Source organism: Euleptes europaea, chromosome 2 (genome assembly GCF_029931775.1).
Source record: "Euleptes europaea isolate rEulEur1 chromosome 2, rEulEur1.hap1, whole genome shotgun sequence".
In the NCBI taxonomy this organism is placed as follows: domain Eukaryota; kingdom Metazoa; phylum Chordata; class Lepidosauria; order Squamata; family Sphaerodactylidae; genus Euleptes; species Euleptes europaea.
This window is the reverse complement of record NC_079313.1, coordinates 23,925,024-23,945,111: the sequence shown is the minus strand read 5'-3', so window position 1 is coordinate 23,945,111 and position 20,088 is coordinate 23,925,024. Positions and strand designations below refer to the sequence as shown.

General features: G+C 48.2%; 1 protein-coding gene across 1 annotated transcript in view; it reads right to left on the bottom strand.

Annotated features, from left to right (window-relative positions):
* ASTN1 (astrotactin 1) overlaps positions 1-20,088 on the bottom strand; it is a 270,848-nt gene that overhangs the window by 11,205 nt on the left and 239,555 nt on the right. The window contains exons 17-18 of the mRNA XM_056845094.1: positions 4,166-4,434; positions 330-463 (exon numbers count right to left, since the gene is read on the bottom strand). Coding sequence (XP_056701072.1) covers positions 330-463; positions 4,166-4,434 — 403 coding nt within the window. The remainder of the gene's footprint in view (positions 1-329; positions 464-4,165; positions 4,435-20,088) is intronic.

Sequence of the window (20,088 nt, the reverse complement as noted above, 5' to 3'; positions counted from 1 at the left end):
AAAGGGATTTGACTCCCACACCCCAGTTTCCATATGACAAACCGCCCCCCAATGTCTGCAATATACCTTTTAAAAAAACTGGGCAGATTCAGTCTGTAGACCTCAATGGTGCAGAAAAAGTATATAAGGAAACACCGTTTTGTGTGTGTGTGCATTTTTAACATAAAGAATGATGGTAGAATAGACTATATGAATCAAATCTGTAGCGGTAACAGTAGAAATAGCAGAAGAAAAGAAGAAGCGGGGAGTCCTACTGTCGATGGTTTGAAGAGACATTCAGCAAAATCTTAGTTCTGCAAGGAGAGGGGGGAGGGGGGAGGGACACCTACACGGGGTGTGGGAGGGGCGCACAGGCCGGGAGGCCATCAGCCCCAAAGGCACTCGAGTCGCACCGACACCAGTCCTCGATAACATCCCCACTGCCCGAGCACCACAGGGAACTCATGGTAGCCTCTTGCAAGAGCTGAGAATAAGAAAGAAAGAGAGAGAGAGAAAGCACAGAAGGAGCGTCAGGAGCACATAGGAAGGTTGAACCAAACAGACCCCCCCACCTCACCCCTATTTGCAGGTCTATTTGTGAAACTCCTTCCCCTTCTTTGGGGATGGGTTTCCAAATGGGAAGGGCCCATTTGGTGGCCCCCGTGGTTGTCCCAGTGGCAGCGGTGACCGGGCTCCCTGCTGTTGCTCGGGGCCCACTGTTTTCTGTGGACTCGCCGTGCTACAGTGGCGGTTCTCCTACAGAGAAGCTTCGAAGGGAAATTACAATGCAAGATTGTGGGACTGGAATTCATTAACAAGTTCAGTGCATGGACACCCTCCCCTAGGGCTGAATAGGGACATAAGGTTCTTATCACATTACAGATGCTAGTTTTCTGCACCTCCCACCTCTATGCACGTCTCTCAGCTTAAATCAAGCTGATTATGTTTTGCATTGTACCTCTTCGCCCTGACTCCAACTGGCCTTTCTTGGTAACATCCTCTCACCTTTTCACCTGGGTATAAGGGCTGATGGATCTGCAGTCTTACTTGTATTGGACAAAGTGTGCTTTGACTCATGAAAACTTATACCTGAGAAAATTTTCTTGGTCTGTAAGGTGCTACTAGACTCAATTTTTTGTTTTACCACTACAGACTAACATGGCTGTTCACCTGAAACCATCCCAGAGTGAGAGCAGGAACCGTTGCCCTCGCTCAGGTTTGGCTTCAAGAGGAGGCTACATGGTCAGTGCCATGTAGCTGCATGAAAACGATGGGCAGCCAAAGACAGAGGGAGAGGCATTGCTGTGCAGCCCCAGAAGGAGGAGAAACAGCGCTGTGCAGTGGCAGGGAGGGCTGCTGCTGCACGAACTGTGAGTAAGAGGCACAGAAGGAGATGCAAGGAGTCTTCCACAGCTCCTGTCTTCCTACCCCCGCTTTACCCTTGGAATGGTTTGTTGTAGAGCCTTGGGCTCAGTCTTGTCTCCTCCTCAGGCTATTGAGGAAGACTTACATGTGAAAAATTACTTAAGGACAATCAGGTCGTTTATGCATGGGAGCGTTACCTGAGGTTCGTTGCTCGCTGGACCCACACTTTCCTGTTGTGAATCTATGCACCAGCTGTCTCCAAGCTCAACTCAAGAAGCACTGGAGTCCCCGCCCCTTGAAATGCTGCTTTGCAATTGGCTGTAGTGCTTACTGTGTGACAACCCCCCGCCTGCGCGCGCGGAAACCCAAGTGCCGTGAAAAAAAGCATTTTAAAAAACAGAGCTCTCTAAAAGAAACAGGAAGGGGAGGGGGGAAGAATCCTAAGCCTCATTTTTAAAATCCTTTCTTCTGCTCAGAAAGAACTCTGAGGAAGCAGGAAACATTTCACTCCCTGCCCCTTGACACACTGCTTTGTAATTGGCTGTAGTGCTTTCAATGAAACGTCACTCCCCCAAGCTTTTGTGTCCTGCGCTTTGCCTTATGCAAGAGGATTTCACCAGGGATGATCTCAGGAGAGATCAAAGAATCGGGTTAATAGAGGAATGGGAAGTCCTGGGATTTGCGAGGGCTGGCCGTGAGGTCATCTCTAAAGAACGGGGAACTCATTCATAACTCCAAGGAACACCTGAGAAAGACTGGGGGCAAACGTGAGTGAAAGTACCCATGCATAAACGACCCATTCAGCTCTACCCTCCCCCCTAACCTGAAGCTTATCATCATTCATCCCGTGCCTTGGCCCCTAGTCACCCCAGCTGAGATTCTGTTTTGGCTAATAAAGTACACATAGTATAGCTAAGGACTGAGCAAAGCATTAGGGTTCTCCCATGTTTATTTGAAATGACTTTTGTTTGGTTTTGAAAATGTAGCCTACAGATTGCCTTATCACAGAGGAGGATGGCGTGAAAAGCGAGGGGACGTCCTCCCTTGCTGTTTTTTCCTGGAACAAGCCCCTCCCACTGCTTTTATCTGTGCCGGAGAACACCCACAGGTACCTGTACTTTTTGCCCAGCAGGGGTAAAAACAGCTCAAGGGGTGTGTGTGTGCGCGGCTTTTTCCAGTGAAAAAACAGCAAGGAATGAAAGAGTTAACCCCCCCCCCATCATTCTCCTCCTAGGTAAAGCAATCCTGGCAGATAATTTTGTAAAAGGAAAAAAAATACACATAGAAGAAATGGCATAGCTGAGCCCTTAGCCGTAATGTTAAAGATGCCAGACTACATCTTTTATTTCCTTCCAGGCATTCTAAGTACAGTATTTTAAGCTCCTCCTTGGGATTGGATTTTATCTGTTCTCGCTGTCATGCTGTTTATATACATCATGCTGTTTTATATTTTTTGATATCTGAAGTTACTGGGTGCTTTTGATGACGACAATTGTATGCCAGCAATGCACTTTTTAAACTGGTTATGTTCAAACGTTACACTAAAGCAGATTTATTTTAGCGTTTTGTTTTAACCATCGTTGTATTATTGAATCTTGTAAATTTCCTTGCACAAATTCATTGGGAGAGGAGGAACGTGGGTGTGTAAAATGCCGTCTAGTCGCAGCCGCCTTACGGTGACTCCAACAATGGGCTTTCAATGCAAGAAGTTCTACACAGGGAACTCTCTGAACAAGTCTGTCCTATAGACGTGCATTGGATACGAGGGCTCTGTCGTCTGTGAAATGGCACTGATGTCTGACCTTCATTCAAACTGCTGTACATATGCAGTTTACCACAGTTTATGCAGTTTACCACAGTTTCAGGGTCAAGTCACAAACAGGTAATGCGGAGACTCAAAATCCAGGGGGAAATTCTGCTGGGGAGAATTTCATTAACATCCCTCTCCAGGATTTCACTTTTTAAAGTCTGTTCCTAGCCCTCATACCTCAAGAGCAAAACCTGGAAATGTTTCCAAAGTTTCCCTACGCTCCCCTCCCCTCTCGGCCACACTCAGGCCTTCTCCGCAAAATAACCCTGGTTGTTTGAAAATTTGAATTGCTAAGGAAACATCAGACTTAGGCCTTTCGTGCAGGGATGTTTCCCGTGGCCGCCCCTGCTGACTGCTTCGGGGCTTCCTTTTGATCAGGGGTGGGGAACCTTTTTTCTGCCAAGGGCCATTTGAATATTTATAATATCATTCACGGGCCAAAGAAAATTATCAACTTAAAAATTAGCCTGCTATATTCTTGGGCGGTCCTAGCAGCTCCATAGCTAACAACTCTTCTTAAAGGGGGGGGGAAGGTTCCTTTTCTCGGCAAAACAAACTCACATCCATCTTGAATAGAGGCTATTCCTGTCCTTGGGAGGGGGCGGATCACCAGTCTTAGATCCTTCTGAGCTAGAGATCTGCCAAGACCCACGAAGGGCCAGACCAAATGAATTCGCGGGCCTTATACGGCCCCCGGGCCTGACGTTCCCCACCCCTGCTTTTGATTATGCATGTCTTTTCCGCCCGTCAGAGGTCACCTCGCTCTCCCTTAGCGTTTTGCCTGATTTCCAGATGTTGTTTTAGCCAGAATCTGGAAAATGTGGGCAAAACATAAAGGGAGAGCGAGGCGACCTCTGACAGGCAGAAAAGGGCAGGCACAATCAGAAGGAAGCCCTGAAGCAGTCGGTGAAGGTGACCACGGGGAAACGTCCCTGCATTAAACGCTTTAGAAACCTTCTTAGGAGCTCCAACCGGTGCTGAAGGTCGAAACCCCCATAATTAGCAACTCACCCTCTGAGTCTGATTGTTGGTGACCAGCTCGTAGATGGGCGCTGCTTTGGTGACCTCCAGGAGGATGGGCTCGGTAGGAGAATCGGGGCTAGAGGTCCCATGGCACAAGGGGCAGGAGGAGGGGCAGCGGCCCCTGCTTTGGCACTCCATACGCACGCCAGCTGCCATGCGTTTGGTGCCCGATTCTGACAGGCTGGCGATGTACTCAGGAAAAGTCAGGACCCGGGGGTCTCTCTCTCGCTCCTCAGACTCATCCGAGGGGGAATTACCTGCAGGAAACAACATCAGGAAGAATCAACGCACAAGGGCATCATGACTTGACATCTGGGAACGCAGAAATACAACACCGAAACTGCAATGACACAAGCGTAACAATTCTCTGGAATTGAAAGTGCATTTCAGTCTGGAGAGCATTTATTCTACCAGATTGTTTTTACATTGGCTTGCCTGTCCCAGCTTTCCTTGAAATAATTCTGGGACTCAGCATTGGGAACCCTCTGACAGAAATCCCTACCCTCCTTCTACAAAATTGGGGTGGGGGAATCAACCTTGTTTTCCTCTTAGCTTTTACAAAAACAATATGGAAACGAAACATGTCCAGCTCTGTAACCCCCTTCCTGCATGACTTGCCTGTCAGGACCTTCCATAACCTAGATTGTTGCTGAAAAATTGTCTTCTTGATATTGTTCCTGAAACGCTACATTTGAAACTCAACACACTATTGCCAACACCATTATCCATCCTGATAGGCACCATCCCATTTGCTTCCAAGCCTTGATACGACCCTTCTGTCGATAAAACCTAAAAATGGAATTGGGTTTTCACAGCACGGTGTCACGTTGTTGACAAGCTGTCTGCTGGAACAAAAGAGCCGTCTGTGGTAAGCGCAAGCAGGGCTGGATCCATGTATTTTGTCACTGTGAGCGAGGGATGCCCATCCCCTTCCGGGCCTGTGTCATGGCCAGCCAGGTCCAAGCCCTGGAGGTGATGCCAGTCACCATCCATGCCACTACTGCCTGGGAGCCAGCTGAGCCCCCGTGAAGCATCGGTGCCTTCCACCCTGCGCCACTCTAAGCAGTCGTTTGGATGATTTGGCCACAGAAGCAGCCCTGACTAGAATCAAAGGTGGTGAGAGAAGATTTTATGGGTAAAAATCAACTCAAGTATGCCTTACTGGAGAGCCAGTGTGGTTAGGGTTGCCAACTTCCAGGTATTAGCGGGCGATCTCCTGCTATTACAACTGATCTCCAACCGATAGAGATCAGTTCACCTGGAGAAAATGGCCTCTTTGGCCATTGGACTCTATGGCATTGAAGTCCCTCCCCTCCCCAAACCCCACCCCCAGGCTCTGCCCCCCAAATCTCCACGTATTTCCCAACCTGTAGCCGGCAACCCTCAGCGTGGTGTAGCGGTTAAGAGCTGTGGACTCTGATCTGGAGAACTAGGTTTGATTCCCTGCTCTTCCACATGAAGCTTGCTGGATGACCTTGGGCCAGTCACGGTTCTCTCAGAACTCTCTCAACCCCACCTACCTCACAAGGTGCCTGTTGTGTGTGTGGGGGGGAAGGTGATTGTAAGCCACTTTGAGACTCCTTATGGTAGAGAAGAGTGGGAAATAAAAACTAATTATTCTTCCTGTGGACTCTTTTTTGTCTTGTTTGTTTTTGGCTAAGGATGCTCAAATGTCCTTGATTTTGGCTTTCATTCCTCGTGCTCTTAGAATATATTTGCATATACCAACATCATCAAGTCTTTACTGTATTAGCAAAAAAAAAAAAAAAAAGACATAGCAACTATTTGCATATACAGATAAAGATCCGGAACTGGTTGCAAAGTTGCCAAATGTAAAATTTGCAGGGACAATGGTTTGGCAACAATGGCTTAGGTTGGCATTAGAAAGATGGTGCTTTTGAATGGGGAAATGAGGCCCAAGGGGTGCATAACAAGAGTTTGGTTCGACATTGTAAAGTCCAAATGAGGAACGATGAGGAGTTACAGCAATTACACAAGAATAGTTTGGGTCAGCATTTGGGAAGATTGACCATGATCCAGTTACAGTCACACGGACATGTGAAGTGGTCTTAGTCTGAGTCAAACCCTTGACCTGTCAAGGGCAGTTTTTGCCCACTTCAAAATGCAGGGGTCTCAGGCTGAGGTCTTTCACATCATCTGGTGGTGGAAAGTGCTGTCAAGTCACAGTTGACTTATGGTAAGCCCGTAGGGTTTTCAAAGCAAGAGACAAAGAGAGGTGGTTTGGTACTGCTGGCTTCTGTGTAGCATCCCTGGACTTCCTTAGAGGTCTGTCTTGCAAGTGCTAACCAGGGCAGATCCTGCTTAACTTCCAAGATCTGATGAGATTGGACTATCCTGGACTTTTCTGCATGCAAAGCAGATGCTCGACTACTAAGCTACATCCCCACCCTAACTAGACACCACAGAAGTTGAAGGGACAAATTAATTATGATGAATAGCTTACTACCGGACTCAACAATGATCAGCTTCAGTTGGACTGGGGCTGTGGCGATGAAGAATGGGGAATAATGTGCAATTATGGCATTTCTTCATGTAAGGAACAACAAGGGTTCAAAATCAATGGTTCAGATACTCCAAAAATTGTGTCTTCAGTCTGTGTTCAAGGAGAAGAAAGGCAAATAAAACAGGAAAGGAAATGGAAGTAATGCTGCCTAAAATCGGGTGAACACTAGATGGTGGTATGAAATCACAGATTGTGACAGGTCTGAGATCTCTGTGACAACTTTGCTTTTGTCCTCAATGGCCCTAATGCCTTATGTATGTATCACAACCCTACAGTGGATGTGGTGCAGATGTGGTTTTCTTTCCCTTTATGCCTTAGAAGCTCCTTGATCCATTGATCTTGAGCAGCAGAAGATGCGGTTTTCAGACAGCAAAAGAAGTATGTTCAAATTGGGTCAAATCTCCAGTAACAACAGTGCTTTCTATTACTCCCCTAGTGTTTAATCGCCTAGTCAAATAGTACCACATACAGAGTTGCTACTTTAAAAGAAAACAAATTTCAATCCTGTGCCTTTAATAGCAATACGATACACAGAAAGGTAAGGGCAGAGAAGCAGAATCATGAAAAACAGATGACACAAATATTTACAAATGAGCCGAGCCCCTAGCTGGACCTCAACATTGCTTGAAGCGCGAATTTGTTCAAGCTTGAATCTTGAACACCATAATGAGCAGCAACTACAGGGACATAGCCAGGTGGTACTTTGGTAAACAGGTTATGTGTGTGTATAAAGTGCCGTCAAGTCGCAGATGATTTCAGGCGACCTGGTACGGTTTTCAAGGCAAGTGGGCTTCGGAGGTGGTTTGCCATTGCCACGCTCTGCATAGCGACCCTCGAATCCCTTGGTGTCTCCCATCCAAGTGCCAACCAGGGCTGACCCTGCGTCGCTTCTGAGATCTCATGAGATCAGCCTACCCTGGCCAACCTGGTCAGGGCTAAAAATAAGTTACAGGTCTTTTATGCAGGGACGTTTCCCCCGGGGTCGCCCCCGCCAACTACTTCGGGGCTTCCTTTTCTGACTGTCAGAGGTTGCCTCACTCTCCCTGTGCGTTTTTCCCAGGCTTTCCAGATACTGCTTTTGCCAGAATCTGGAAAATGCCGGCAACCTCTGACAGGCGCAAAAGGCATGCATAATCAAAAGGAAGCCCTGAAGCAGTCGGCTGGGGTTACCTCGTGGAAACGTCCCTGCATAAAAGGTCATAGGGTCCCCCTCTTTTCAACTGGTTCCTCTAGCTGTGACTTTAATGTCGGTTTGATCTGCAGCAATTATCAGGTTATTTAGCTCCGTGCTGTGAAAAGCTTCAGCTGCACGTTTCCACACCTTAAACGTCTATTAAAGAGACAGGACATTTTTTCTCCTGGCCAGTTGGCAACCCTAACTGTGATGTCCAAATAGCCCTGGAGGCAGCTGGGCCAAGGGGTCCAACTGGGTGAGCCCATACCCCCATTCACAGCACTGCTGCATCCTGGATTGGAGCCGAGTGGCCATTGTGGCACCATCAGCACAGTGGGGGGCTGCTTGGCTCAGCTTGCTTTTACCCTTCAGTGGCCTGCCAGGGCAGCACATTGCTGGGAAACCTCTATGTAAGATAAACAGCCCATCTTCCCCTGGTCAGTGGGAGAAGCTAGTTGAGAGGAAAGAGGGCTGAAGTTCTCTGGAGAAAGTTGTAGGGCAGGGTCTCACGCTCAAGTAATCCTGACTTGAGGATCTTGAGGAGGGGCCGTTGCTCAGTAGAGCATCTGCCTTGTATGCAGAAGGTCCTGGATTCATAAGAACATAAGAAAGGCCCTGCTGGATCAGACCAAGGTCCATCAAGTCCAGCAGTCTGTTCACACAGTGGCCAACCAGGTGTCTCTAGGAAGCCCACAAAACAACACGACTGCAGCAACGTTATCCTGCCTGTGTTCCAAAGCACCTAACATAATAGGCCTGCTCCTCGATCCTGGAGAGAATAGGTATGCATCGTGACCAGTATCCATTTTTACAAGTAGCCATGAATACCCCTCTCCTCTATGAACATGTCCACTCCCCTCTTAAAGCCTTCCAAGTTGGCAGCCATCACCACATCCTGGGGCAGGGAGTTCCACAAGCGTTGTGTGAAGAAATACTTCCTTTTATCTGTTTTGAATCTCTCACCCTCCAGCTTCAGCCAATGACCCTGCGTTCTAGTAATATGAGAGAAGGAGAAAACGGAAAGGTGTCCCCGGCAGCTCCTGTTAAAGGGATCTGGTAGAACACGATGCAAAAGTCCTCAGCCCGAGGTCCTGGAGAGCTGCTGCCAGTCAGCGTGGACTGCGCTGACCTTGATAGAACAAGGGCCCAAATCGGTAAAAGGTTTCATCAAGCAAACAAAACGGCGGGCTGCCGTCGGCGCAAAAGATGCGACGGCAGTCAAACCGCAGGTGCTCAATGGACACACCTTGACCTGCGTCCCCTGGCTCTGCTGCTGCACAGCCCTATTGCCAGTCCCACTCCCCTGCCTCTCTAGTGCCCCTCGCTCATGACACTTCTGTTTTCGCAGAACTGCACATTATGCAAAGGCCCACCTATGAGATTAATAGCAGGTGGCATGCAAACTGAGCACATTGCTATTAAAAATGAAATATTTACATAATCTTATTAATCAGGGCAATATATCTGAAAGACAGAAATTGACACACACACACACACACCGGTGCCTCTTTGGGTTGGGGCAGAGCGTTCACAGGCCCACTCGACACCTTCTGAGATCCTTCCCCCGAGCCACCCTGTTGATTTGCCTCCCCCTCATTAATACAAATTGCTTGGCTGAGAGGTCAACGCAGAGTCTCCGGCAGCCAGATATATCTGCTTGGAAATACTTTTGCTGGGCTTTCGAAACAATATTTAAACTTCCCTGCGATAGCTGGAGGTCATGTTTTTTTAAACACTTAGAATCTTGCTATCCTGAGCATATGTTCTCTTATGTTCGCTTGTTATCTTTTAATTGGTTTCTATTCTAAATTTAATGCCAACTGTTCCTGCTGGTGGCGACGGAGGCTGTTACAGAAGCCGGGGCGGTGGCTTGTCAACTGCGGGGCGATGTGCGTGAAGCGTGCATCGCCGTTCCCGTTTCCTTCTCTGCTTCCCGACCGCTTGCTGGGCCGCTTAGAAAGATCTCCCCGGGGCTACCCACTGCCCCCCATTTGGAGCAAGCTAGTTCTTGTCTTTCTATAGTTCCTTAGATCTGTGGAAGTAAAGCTCCCGAAAGACTCTGATAGCATAATAGTGGTGGAGAGTCATATAGAAGGTCCTTGGGAAAACCAGGACCCAATCTACATTTTTTTGAAGGGGGATAAAAGCACAAATTGATGCCCCTCATATATTATATACATATTTTTTCTTTATATAACCAGCTGCCCCTCTCTGTGTGCTGCCTGGGGCAGGTGTCCCCTTGCCCCCCTTAGATCCAGCCCGGGGGAAACATACACTTTCCAAGAAGAGTCCTAGAAAGTGGTTCTGGTGCAAGTTTCCCAATGCACTGAGCTTTGGGTAGGGGAAGAATAGAGATGTGACCACTCAGTGCTTGAAAGTGGATGCAAAACTCAGCTTCCAGGGGCCTCTGCATATGGGGAAAATGGGGCTGTAGCCTAACAGCCCGAGAAGCAAAATAAACACACAGTTTCTGCATTCTACATGGTATATCTTTCCGTGGGGCGAGAGGATATTATCTATCCTTCTGGTTTGGAATTAAAGAGCCAGTAGGCTAGCTCAATCTTGTCAGATCTCAGAAGCTAAACAGGGTCATCCCAGATTAGTAGTTGGATAGGAGACTACCAAAGAGGTCTAGAGTTGCTACGCAGAAGAAGGCAATGGCAAACCACCTTTGAATGTTTCTTGACTTAAAAACCCTACAGGGTTGCCATAAGTTGGCTGTGACTCGACGGCAAAAGAGAGAAAGAGAAGAGTACGTTGGATAGAATGAGCACCCTGGAGAAGGATACCTGAGATCAAATCCCGATTCACAGACTAAGCTCATATGGTGGCCTTGAGACAGATGTCGCTCCCTTACTCCTAGCAATAGTGCCAGAACAAAATAGCGCAACTTCACATGTACTGCCCGGAGCTCCTTAGGAGGAACAGCAGGGTTACCCAGGTATTATTGTTGTTGTTGTTAGAAGAAGAGTTGGTTTTTATCTGCTGACTTTCTCTACCAATCAAACCGGCTGTGAGGGTCTCTGTCTTTGTGTCTCTGCTTTCCATCACCTGCTGTGTTATCAGTGAACTCGTAAAAGCAGTTCACACCTTCTGGTCTCAGGCGCCAGGCCTGATGGCCCATGTATCTTCCCCCCCCCCGCTGTTCTTCCTGCCAGTACTCCCTCAGGCCGATGCGGCCTTGGAAGTGTGATAGCCGCCCAGACTTCCTGGGATCTGTCTGATGTTTTGTATTATGCCAAGCTTGTAACTTCCCATAACAATAAGTGTGAACCCCAGTGCCCCAGTGCCCTGGAGTCAATATATTCTGTAAACCCGTATAGCCCCTGACTTGCAACTTAATGTGAGAGATCCCCCTCTCTGAGTTTGCTTCTCCAAATCAGTTGCTCAGACGTTGATACAGAAACAATCGATTTATTGAAGCCTTCAGGAGATGAGACAGGCACAGGTAGAAAGTTGCAAGTGAGGGGCTATACGGGTTTACAGAATATATTGACTCCAGGGCACTGGGGCACTGGGGTTCACACTTATTGTTATGGGAAGTTACAAGCTTGGCATAATACAAAACATCAGACAGATCCCAGGAAGTCTGGGCGGCTATCACACTTCCAAGGCCGCATCGGCCTGAGGGAGTACTGGCAGGAAGAACAGCGGGGGGGGGGAAGATACATGGGCCATCAGGCCTGGCGCCTGAGACCAGAAGGTGTGAACTGCTTTTACGAGTTCACTGATAACACAGCAGGTGATGGAAAGCAGAGACACAAAGACAGAGACCCTCACACCGGCTTACAATCACCTTCCCTTCCCCTCCCCACAACAGACATCCTGTGAGGTAGGTGAGGTTGAGAGAGCTCGAAGAGAGCTGTGACTAGCCCAAGGTCACCCAGCTGGCCTCATGTGGAGGAGGGGGGAATCAAACCCGGTCCTCAAGATTGGAGTCCACCACTCCTACCCACTGCTCTTAACCACTACACCACGCTGGTTCTATTATTATATATTATTTTAATTTCTAGCCTGCTCTACCCAGACAAAGCCAGGCTCGGGGCTGGTAACAACCATAAAATCAACACATTCCAATAGAAAGATCCATAAAACATTTAAAACAATAAAACACAGTAGCCAACCATTATTCAACTAATTAAATAATCATAGAGTTGGAAGGGACCACCAGGGTCACAACTACCTCCCCCCCTACACCCCTACTCCATGCCCAGAAGATGGCCAAGATGTCCTCCCTCTCATGATCTGCCTAAAGTCATAGAATCAGAATTGCTGACAGATGGCCATCTAGCCTCTGCTTAAAAACCTCCAGGGAAGGACAGCTTACCACCTCCCGAGGAAGCCTGTTCCACTGAGGAACTGCTCTAACCATTAGAAACTGAGTGATAGCGCTCAGTTTCCATATAGTATCTGTTGAGGGAAACAGGCGGCAGGACCCCCTCAGGTCCACGCAGAAGCATGTGTCAGAAAAGAAAGGGGGGGTAGGGAGGCGAGCACAGATGACACCTGCGGCTGCCCCCAGTTATGGGCCTGGTGGGATAGCTCTGTCTTGCAGGCCCTGCAGAACTCTTTCAGGTCCCACAGGGCCCTGATGTTACTAGACAGAGCCTTCTGCCAGGCCAGAGCCAGGGTCCGAAAAGCCCTGGCTCTTGTTGAGGACAGCCGCACACTCTTAGGGCCAGGGACCACTAGCATGTTCTTATCAGCAGAATGTAACGTCCATCGGGGCGTGTACCAGGAGAGGCGGTCCTGAAGGTACGAGGTTTCCAGACTGTGTATTGAATGACAAAAAAGCACAAAGCTGGGGTGGGAGGAAGCTCCACTGAAGCAATGCCCTTTCCCAAATATGTAAGATCCACCTTGATGGCCACTCACGAACAGCAACTTCATTCAGCACCTTGGACTGAATCATCTTTGAACTTGCTTTTGTTCTTTTGATGCTCACAGGGAAAGGGTGGTGTGGTCGGTGTCTGTACCCTTGCCTGCCTTAAGCCCAGTATATTGGAAAAACTGTACCAGATTCCCTTTCCAGGACTGCCCTTGGAGACTGGGCATCCGTTGCATCAAAGCTCCTTGTACCATAGGAAAGCAGATCTGCAGGACTGAACCCTAGGTAATGAAGAAAAGAGCACATTTGCTCTAGCTAAACCTTCCCCCTTGTATAACAATCTGGCAGTTGGTTAGCTCAGCTTCTGAATTCAAGCAAATGCCAAACAGAACAAATCTCGCCCTTCAGAGCCAGCCTGTTAGCAGACAGCCAGCGTGGTGTAGTGGTTAAGAGTGGTGGTTAGGGGCGGTGGACTCTAATCTGGAGAACAGGGTTTGATTCCCCACTCCTCCATGTGAGTGGCGGATGCTAATTTGGTGAACAGAGTTGGTTTTCCCTCCCAAGCTGGTGATTTTGGGCTAGTCACAGTTCTCTTAGAGCTCTCTCAGCCCCACCTACCTCACATGGTGTCTGTTGTGGGGCATGGAAGGTGATTGTAAGCCAGTTAAGTGGTAGGGAAGTTGGCATATAAAAACCAACTCCTCCTCTCCTCCTCTTCCTCCTCTTCCTCTGTAAGATGTAAGAATACCAGGGACGAAATCTTCAAGGGCCTTGTTTAGTTTCACACCTTTCCATTTGCTCACTGCCTTTTGGGGTTGCAGGGGTTGGGGCATAGTGGAGGCAGGGGTGGGGCTGGGTGAGATCAAGAAGGCGGGGTGAGGGTAGCCTGCTGTCCTTGGTAGCCTTGAGTACTGCCCCTCCTCTCCATCAACCACGCCACGTTAGACAAGAAAGGCAGAGCTCAGTGCCTGATCCGTCGACATATTTGATTTTCTTCTCTGGCTTTGAACTGGGAGACTGGCAGATTACTTTGCACTTTGCGGAGGAAAACGCACCCATGTCGCAGAGTTAGGAGTTTCCTGAATGCCCACACAGCGGGACACCCTTTCCTCCACGGGGGGGGGGGGGGAGAGAAACAGCCGTTGTCTCCAAGATGAAAAGTTCAGCTCCGCTTGTCAGTTCTGAGCCTCCGAGCTGCCAACCGCTTTCAACTGAGAAGGGGAGCAGGGGGGTGGTGGTGGTTCTGACTTCAGCTGCTTCTGATCCAGACACGGAGCTCTGCTTCCGAATTTACAAGCTGAACCACTGGAGGGGGAGAAGGGAGGGGGAAATGATCGCTTTGAAGGCTTTGGGGCATTTGCTCAGGCCGAGGCTGATGGAGGCTCCAGGCAGCTTCTCGCCGCAGGTGTTGTGAACACCTGGCCGCAGTCCTTTCCTTGCCCTCCTAAGCTGTGCGACAGCTGCGCTGCCCCCAGTAATTGCCCAATCTGTCGCTTCCCCTCAGCAACGTGGTTACAAAGAGGGTCTATCGGCTGCATTCTGCTGCTTTCCGGTGAAGGGGCCACGCATGCTGTTCTGCTGAGCTAATCTGCCGTATTTTTCTCTTTACCTTGCAAGCAATGGGTAGCCCTTTTCTCTTTTGGCACCTGTATTCTTTGAGTATGGTTTTCTGTGCGGGGTGGCTGATACGGCATCCAGTGTAAGAGAACCAGCGTGGTGTAGTGGTTAAGAGCGGTGGTTTGGAGCGGCGGAGTCTGATCTGGGGAACCGGGTTTGATTCCCCACTCCTCCACATGAGCAGCGGAGGCTAATCTGGTGAACTGGGTTGGTTTCCCCACTCCTATACACGAAGCCAGCTGGGTGATCTTGGGCGAGTCACACTCTCTCAGCCCCACTTACCTCACAGGGTGTCAGTTGTGGGGAGGGGAAGGGACGGTGATTGTAAGCCAGTTGGAGTCTCCCTTAAGTGTCAGAGAAAGTCGGCATATAAAAACCAACTCCTCCTCCTTGCATCATAATCTGAGAAGTCTGATTTCTGTTGCAGATGTCACAGCGCCACTGGTACAGACATCACCCTGAACCCTCGTTATGCCTGAAACTCTTCTGCTGAGGAAATAAATTTATTGATGGTTGGATAAGCTAATTCCTCTGCAAGCAATCTGGGCTTTAAAAATTGCAGTGGATTGAATGCTCATCTAGCCGAAAGCAATGGAGGAGACAGGCAGAACCACTCCATCATGCGAACATCTGCCTGCAATCTGAAGTAGTATTATTGTCACAGTGTCAGACTAGAACCTGGGAAACCCAGGCTCGAATCCCCCCTCTTTTAGGGAAGCACGCTGGGTAACCCCAGGCCAGCCAACCTCTCTCAGCCTCACCTCACAGGATTTCTGTAACAAAGATAAAATGGCACAGAGGAGAACAACATTGTAAGTCGTTTTGGTTCCCCACTGGAGAGAAAAGCAAGGTATACATATCTAAATTAAGTAAATAAATGCCCTGACATAGATGGTACAAGCTAGTGCGACCTCATCAGATCTCGGAAGCTAAGCAGGGTGGTCCCTGGTTAGTCTTTGGATGGGAGACCACCAAGGACGTTCAAGGTTGCTGTGCAAAGGCAGGCAATGGCAAACCACCTCTGTTTGTCTCTTCCTCGAAAACCTTATGAGGGTCGCCATAAGTCATCAGTAACTTGACAGCACTTTCCACCACCACCAAGTAAATAAATTCAGTCCAGACACAACAGTACCACTTTGGTGAGGACTAGGTCTTTAGAGATCCATCTGAGCTTTAGAATGAAGACTTTCCCCTGGGATCTGTTTAACTTTGGTTAATGAAAAATTATGGCTAGTGCCGTCTTATAAATCTGGACTCCCAATTCATAAGGAGATCTCATCTTCAAGGGTGATCTACCACACACAGAAAGATCCTAGCTCATGAGAAGAATACAGACCTTGCATTGTAATAAGATCTGTGTTCGATACCTGGCATCTGCTAACAAGATTTCAAGAAGCAGCACTGGTAACAATCTCTCTTGAGACCTTGGAGAACCACTGCTGGTCAGAGTTTATAGTACGGAGTTGGACAGACTAATTATATGACTCCATAAAAGGCAGTTCTGGTATATGAGTTCTGGCTTCAATTTTTTTTTACAGGGGCCACAACACCTGACAAACACATAAGTGACCCAGAAACACTATATTTTGGGCATGAGTTCCTATGATCAAACCCAACACTATCGGTATTACACCACAATTAACTATCCTGGAACCTGATGGAAGCCATTTGCTGCCTGGCTTGACACCATGGTACAACGGCAGCCTAGATGCTCTTTCCAAGGCCGTTTGTGGAACAAGCAGATGAACACGGGCATAACTCACAAATGTTGCCAATCCATATTTCATTGCAAGGTTGCTTTTTAGGTGGTTGACAACCACGTTGCACAACCACCCTCCTCATAAACTCCCCTGATGAAGGATGCCAAATAATGGATCTGTTCCCAGACAAGTCATGGTGATCACTTTCCAGGTGAACCTTTGCAGAAGAGGGCCTTGAATGTGGTGCCCATCTGGCACCCTACAGGCTGCATTCAGGACTCCACTGCCCTGATTCGCCCCGGTTCCCACTCCCATCACACCTTCCTTGCAATAGATTAAAAGGGCAGAGTGCATCATCACCTTTTACCTGGCAGCTGCCGTGAGGTGAGCCATTCTAGAATGGAGAGAAGTGGAAAGGGCCTGGAGAGAACTGTGCATTACAGCTTGATGGCTGGGTTGCCAGGGGTGGGTGGTTTCGGCGGGGCAATTGCCCACCAATCCTCTGGGCTGCTCCAGAGTGGGGATTGCACACACTCGACTGCCTGTGATGCGATTACATCACTTCTGGGTTTACCCCTGGAAGCACTGCATCACCGCAGCCACATTAGCACTCAAACCCCAAAATGCCGGCGTTTTGGAGGTTCGAGTGCTAAAGTGGCTGTGGTGATGCGGCGCTTCGGAGGGTAAACTTGGAAGTGATGTAATCACTTCACACACAGCCGCGTGTGCGTGCAATGGCCCCAGCCCTGTCCTCCAAAACCTCTCACCGATGGAGAGGGGGGACCTGGCAACCATACTGATGGCCTTATCTTTTGGGAAACAAAAAGTTGCCCAAGAGGACTCTGTGATGATACCTAAGGGGAAGAATGAAAGAAGAATGTGATGCATCCTGCTTTTGACCTGGTTAAAGCCTGCTCAGCAAGTAGGGATGACCTTGGTCAACAAATTGTATGAGAGATCCTTATAGAGTAGTGGTCAGAGTAGGGGTCCACTACCTTTTTGAGCCAGCAGGCACCTTTGGTATTTTGAGAGGGTGCGGTGACGGCTAACCTGAAATGGATGCCGTAGGAGGTGGAGTCAAACAAAAAATGGCTGCCGTAGGAGGCAAAGCAACTTTGCAAAAGAATCACAAGGGGAATAAAAACAAATGAAGGAAAGCCCATGGAGGGAGAAAGAGAAGGAATTTTAAAAAGAAACATCTAAAGAGGGCATTTATCCGTCCTCCTCATTCTCCAGTGGCTGCTATTGCAGCTGTGGAAAACCCTTTCATTTGAATGAGGGCAGTCAGTAATAAGCTGTATTTTACAACTTTCTGAAAAGTCTGGCAGATGCTGGGGAAGCCCTGGGTGGTGCCCATGGGCCAGTGGCAGACCTACATGTTTGAGACCCTGAAGCTTGAACTGTTATGGGGGCCCCTTCGCAACCAGCAACAATAGGGCAACATCCAACAAGGTCCAAAGGGCCTTGCTGCCCTTGCAAGGACCTCCAGGTCCAAATGGCAGAGAACAGGTTGGTGGGGTGGAGTCCTTGAATATGGGCCATACAGTGAGCCCCTTCCCACCAGCAACAAGGTCTGGGTAACCCCTGTTATCTTCTTCAGTGGGGTTGTTCTATGGCAGATGTATTGGTTCATTCTCTAATAGAGAGGTAGAAGGTCATCAGAGGGGGAAATTTAGGATAAAGAGGTGAAAATCTGATTTTTGGTGTTAGAATGCACAAGTGAGATGAGTGCAGCCTGAATTGAGAATTCAGATGACTTTTTATGATTCTGATTGGCTCTAGCTTATGGACACCAACAAAGGTTTCAAGGATCCAGCTGCCAAAATGTATGCTATGAATAGATTCTGGTGAGCTCAGCGAGTCCATACAGCTGGAGGTTCGGGCGTTGCAAGCCCCTGAAACTTTTTTGAAATTTGTCCAATTACAAGGACATTTTGAGGCCTTATGAAATAAGGTATTAGAGCATATTCTAAGGCCAATATTAAATACTCCAACCCATTCGCTTATGATACTATCACTAAAATAGCCTTACTTTAATAACAAACACTTTACAAAAAAAACTCCATCGATTTTGTTGAAAAATTCACTCATTAAAAAAAAGTTGCTTCAGGGCCCCTCTGGGATCAGAGGCCCTGAAGCTTAACCTTCGTTAGTTTCATAGCCGATCCACCACTGCCCATGGGTGCCACATTGGGGAACCCTAGGTTAGAGTGCCCAGATGAATTTGCCCTATATTGAGTCAGACCATTCATCTACCAAAGGTCAGTATTGTCTACTTTAACTAGAAGTAGCAGGGTCTCATGCCTTCATAACACATTTTGTCCGATCCTTTCAATTGGATATGCCGGGGACTGAGCCTGGGACCTTCTGCATGTAAAGAAGATGCTCTTCCACTGAGTCATGGCCCCTCATTTAAGCTGCCCGAGACCACTGCTCTATCAAGGTCAGTACTGTCTACTCTGGCCAGAAACGGGTTGTCATTGGAAAGATCCTGCGGAACTTAATAACACTGACTGTACCAATTCTCAGTAAATATCTAACCCCTTGATCAAGAAGTCTCAGAAACCAAATCTTCTTAAGGGGAGCCGGGAGACAAAACCTTTGTTCCCTCACAGTGTCTGATGTCCACAGCCCAATGTTTTACAGAGAACAGGCAGGTGCGGGGGTCTCAGCTAAGAAACACCCTCAAAGAAAACAAGGTTGTTAAAGGAGCAGAAAGGCACCAAGAAGAGACAGGGCATTTCTTAGCCTCCCCATTGCGATGGAAATGGACCACTTTGGCATGGCTTTGAATTGCTGCTTAGCAGGTTGGGTGGGGGGGGGTGAGGGGGAAAAGCAGCAGCGACAGAGAATCGTTTGACTCCAGCAATTTTTCAATCGATATTAAGCTCTTGCCGTGCACCAAAGGCGGAGGGGGGGGGGAGAAAGGAGAATGAAGCAGAGAACGTGGCAGGTGACAAGACTGAAGAGAAGCAAAAAAAATGAGAGATGAGGTGAGAAGAAAAGAGGAAATGCGAGATCTAAAGAAAGAGAGAGGTTCTGAATGGTATTGCCTGAGACATGAAAAAGAGAAAATGCTGGGGTTTAGAAAATGCACTGCAGCAGTGCAGAAGAGTTAAAAAAATTTTTTTTACAACACAGGCAGTTACCAAATGAATTCAAGCATCTCGTCAAAAATAATGTGGAAGGGAATATAGGCTGAGCTACACTTTACGGATACCGTGGACTGCCCCCCCCCCAAAAAAAATCAGTGGGTGATAGATCAAATCAAGCCTGAACTGACCCTAGCAGCTAAAATGACTAAACTGAGGCTGTCGTACTTTGGACATATTATGAGAAGACAAGAATCACTGGAAAAGACCATCTTGCTAGGAAAAGTTGAGGGCAGCAGGAAAAGAGGAAGACCCAACAAGAGATGGATGGACTCAATAAAGGAAGCCACAGCCCTCAATTTGCAAGATCTGAGCAAGGCTGTCAAAGATAGGACATTTTGGAGGACGTTGATTCATAGGGTCGCCATGAGTCGGAAGCTACTTAACGGCACTTAACACACACACAAACACACTTTAGACTACAGCCACCTGTATTGATTGCCCAAGGAACCCTTCTCTGCTGCAAAGCACTCAGTAGTTAAGCCGCTCAGGAAAAAGGAGGGGGAAACAGTGTTTCCATGATGTCCAGCCCTTTCCCCAAACCCTCCAGATAAACACATGAAGCTGCCTTATCTGGAATCAGACCAGTGGTCCATCAAGGTTACTACTGTTTACTCAGACTGGCAGCAGCTCTCCAGGGTCTCAGGCAGAGGTCTTCCTCATCATCTACTACCTGATCCTTGCACTGGAGATACTGGGAATTGAACTTGGCACCTTGGGCCTTCAAAGCAGATACTCTACCCCTGAGCCACAGCCCATATTTAAACTAAATAAAACAACGGCCAGGGGCACCTTGAAGACTAACAACACTTATTTCACTATGAGCTGTTGTGAGTCACAGCTCATTTCCTTCTTTCTTCTTTCAAGTGAGATTACAAGGTTAGGGGAAGGAGGATTTGAGGCAGAGAGGTTTGGG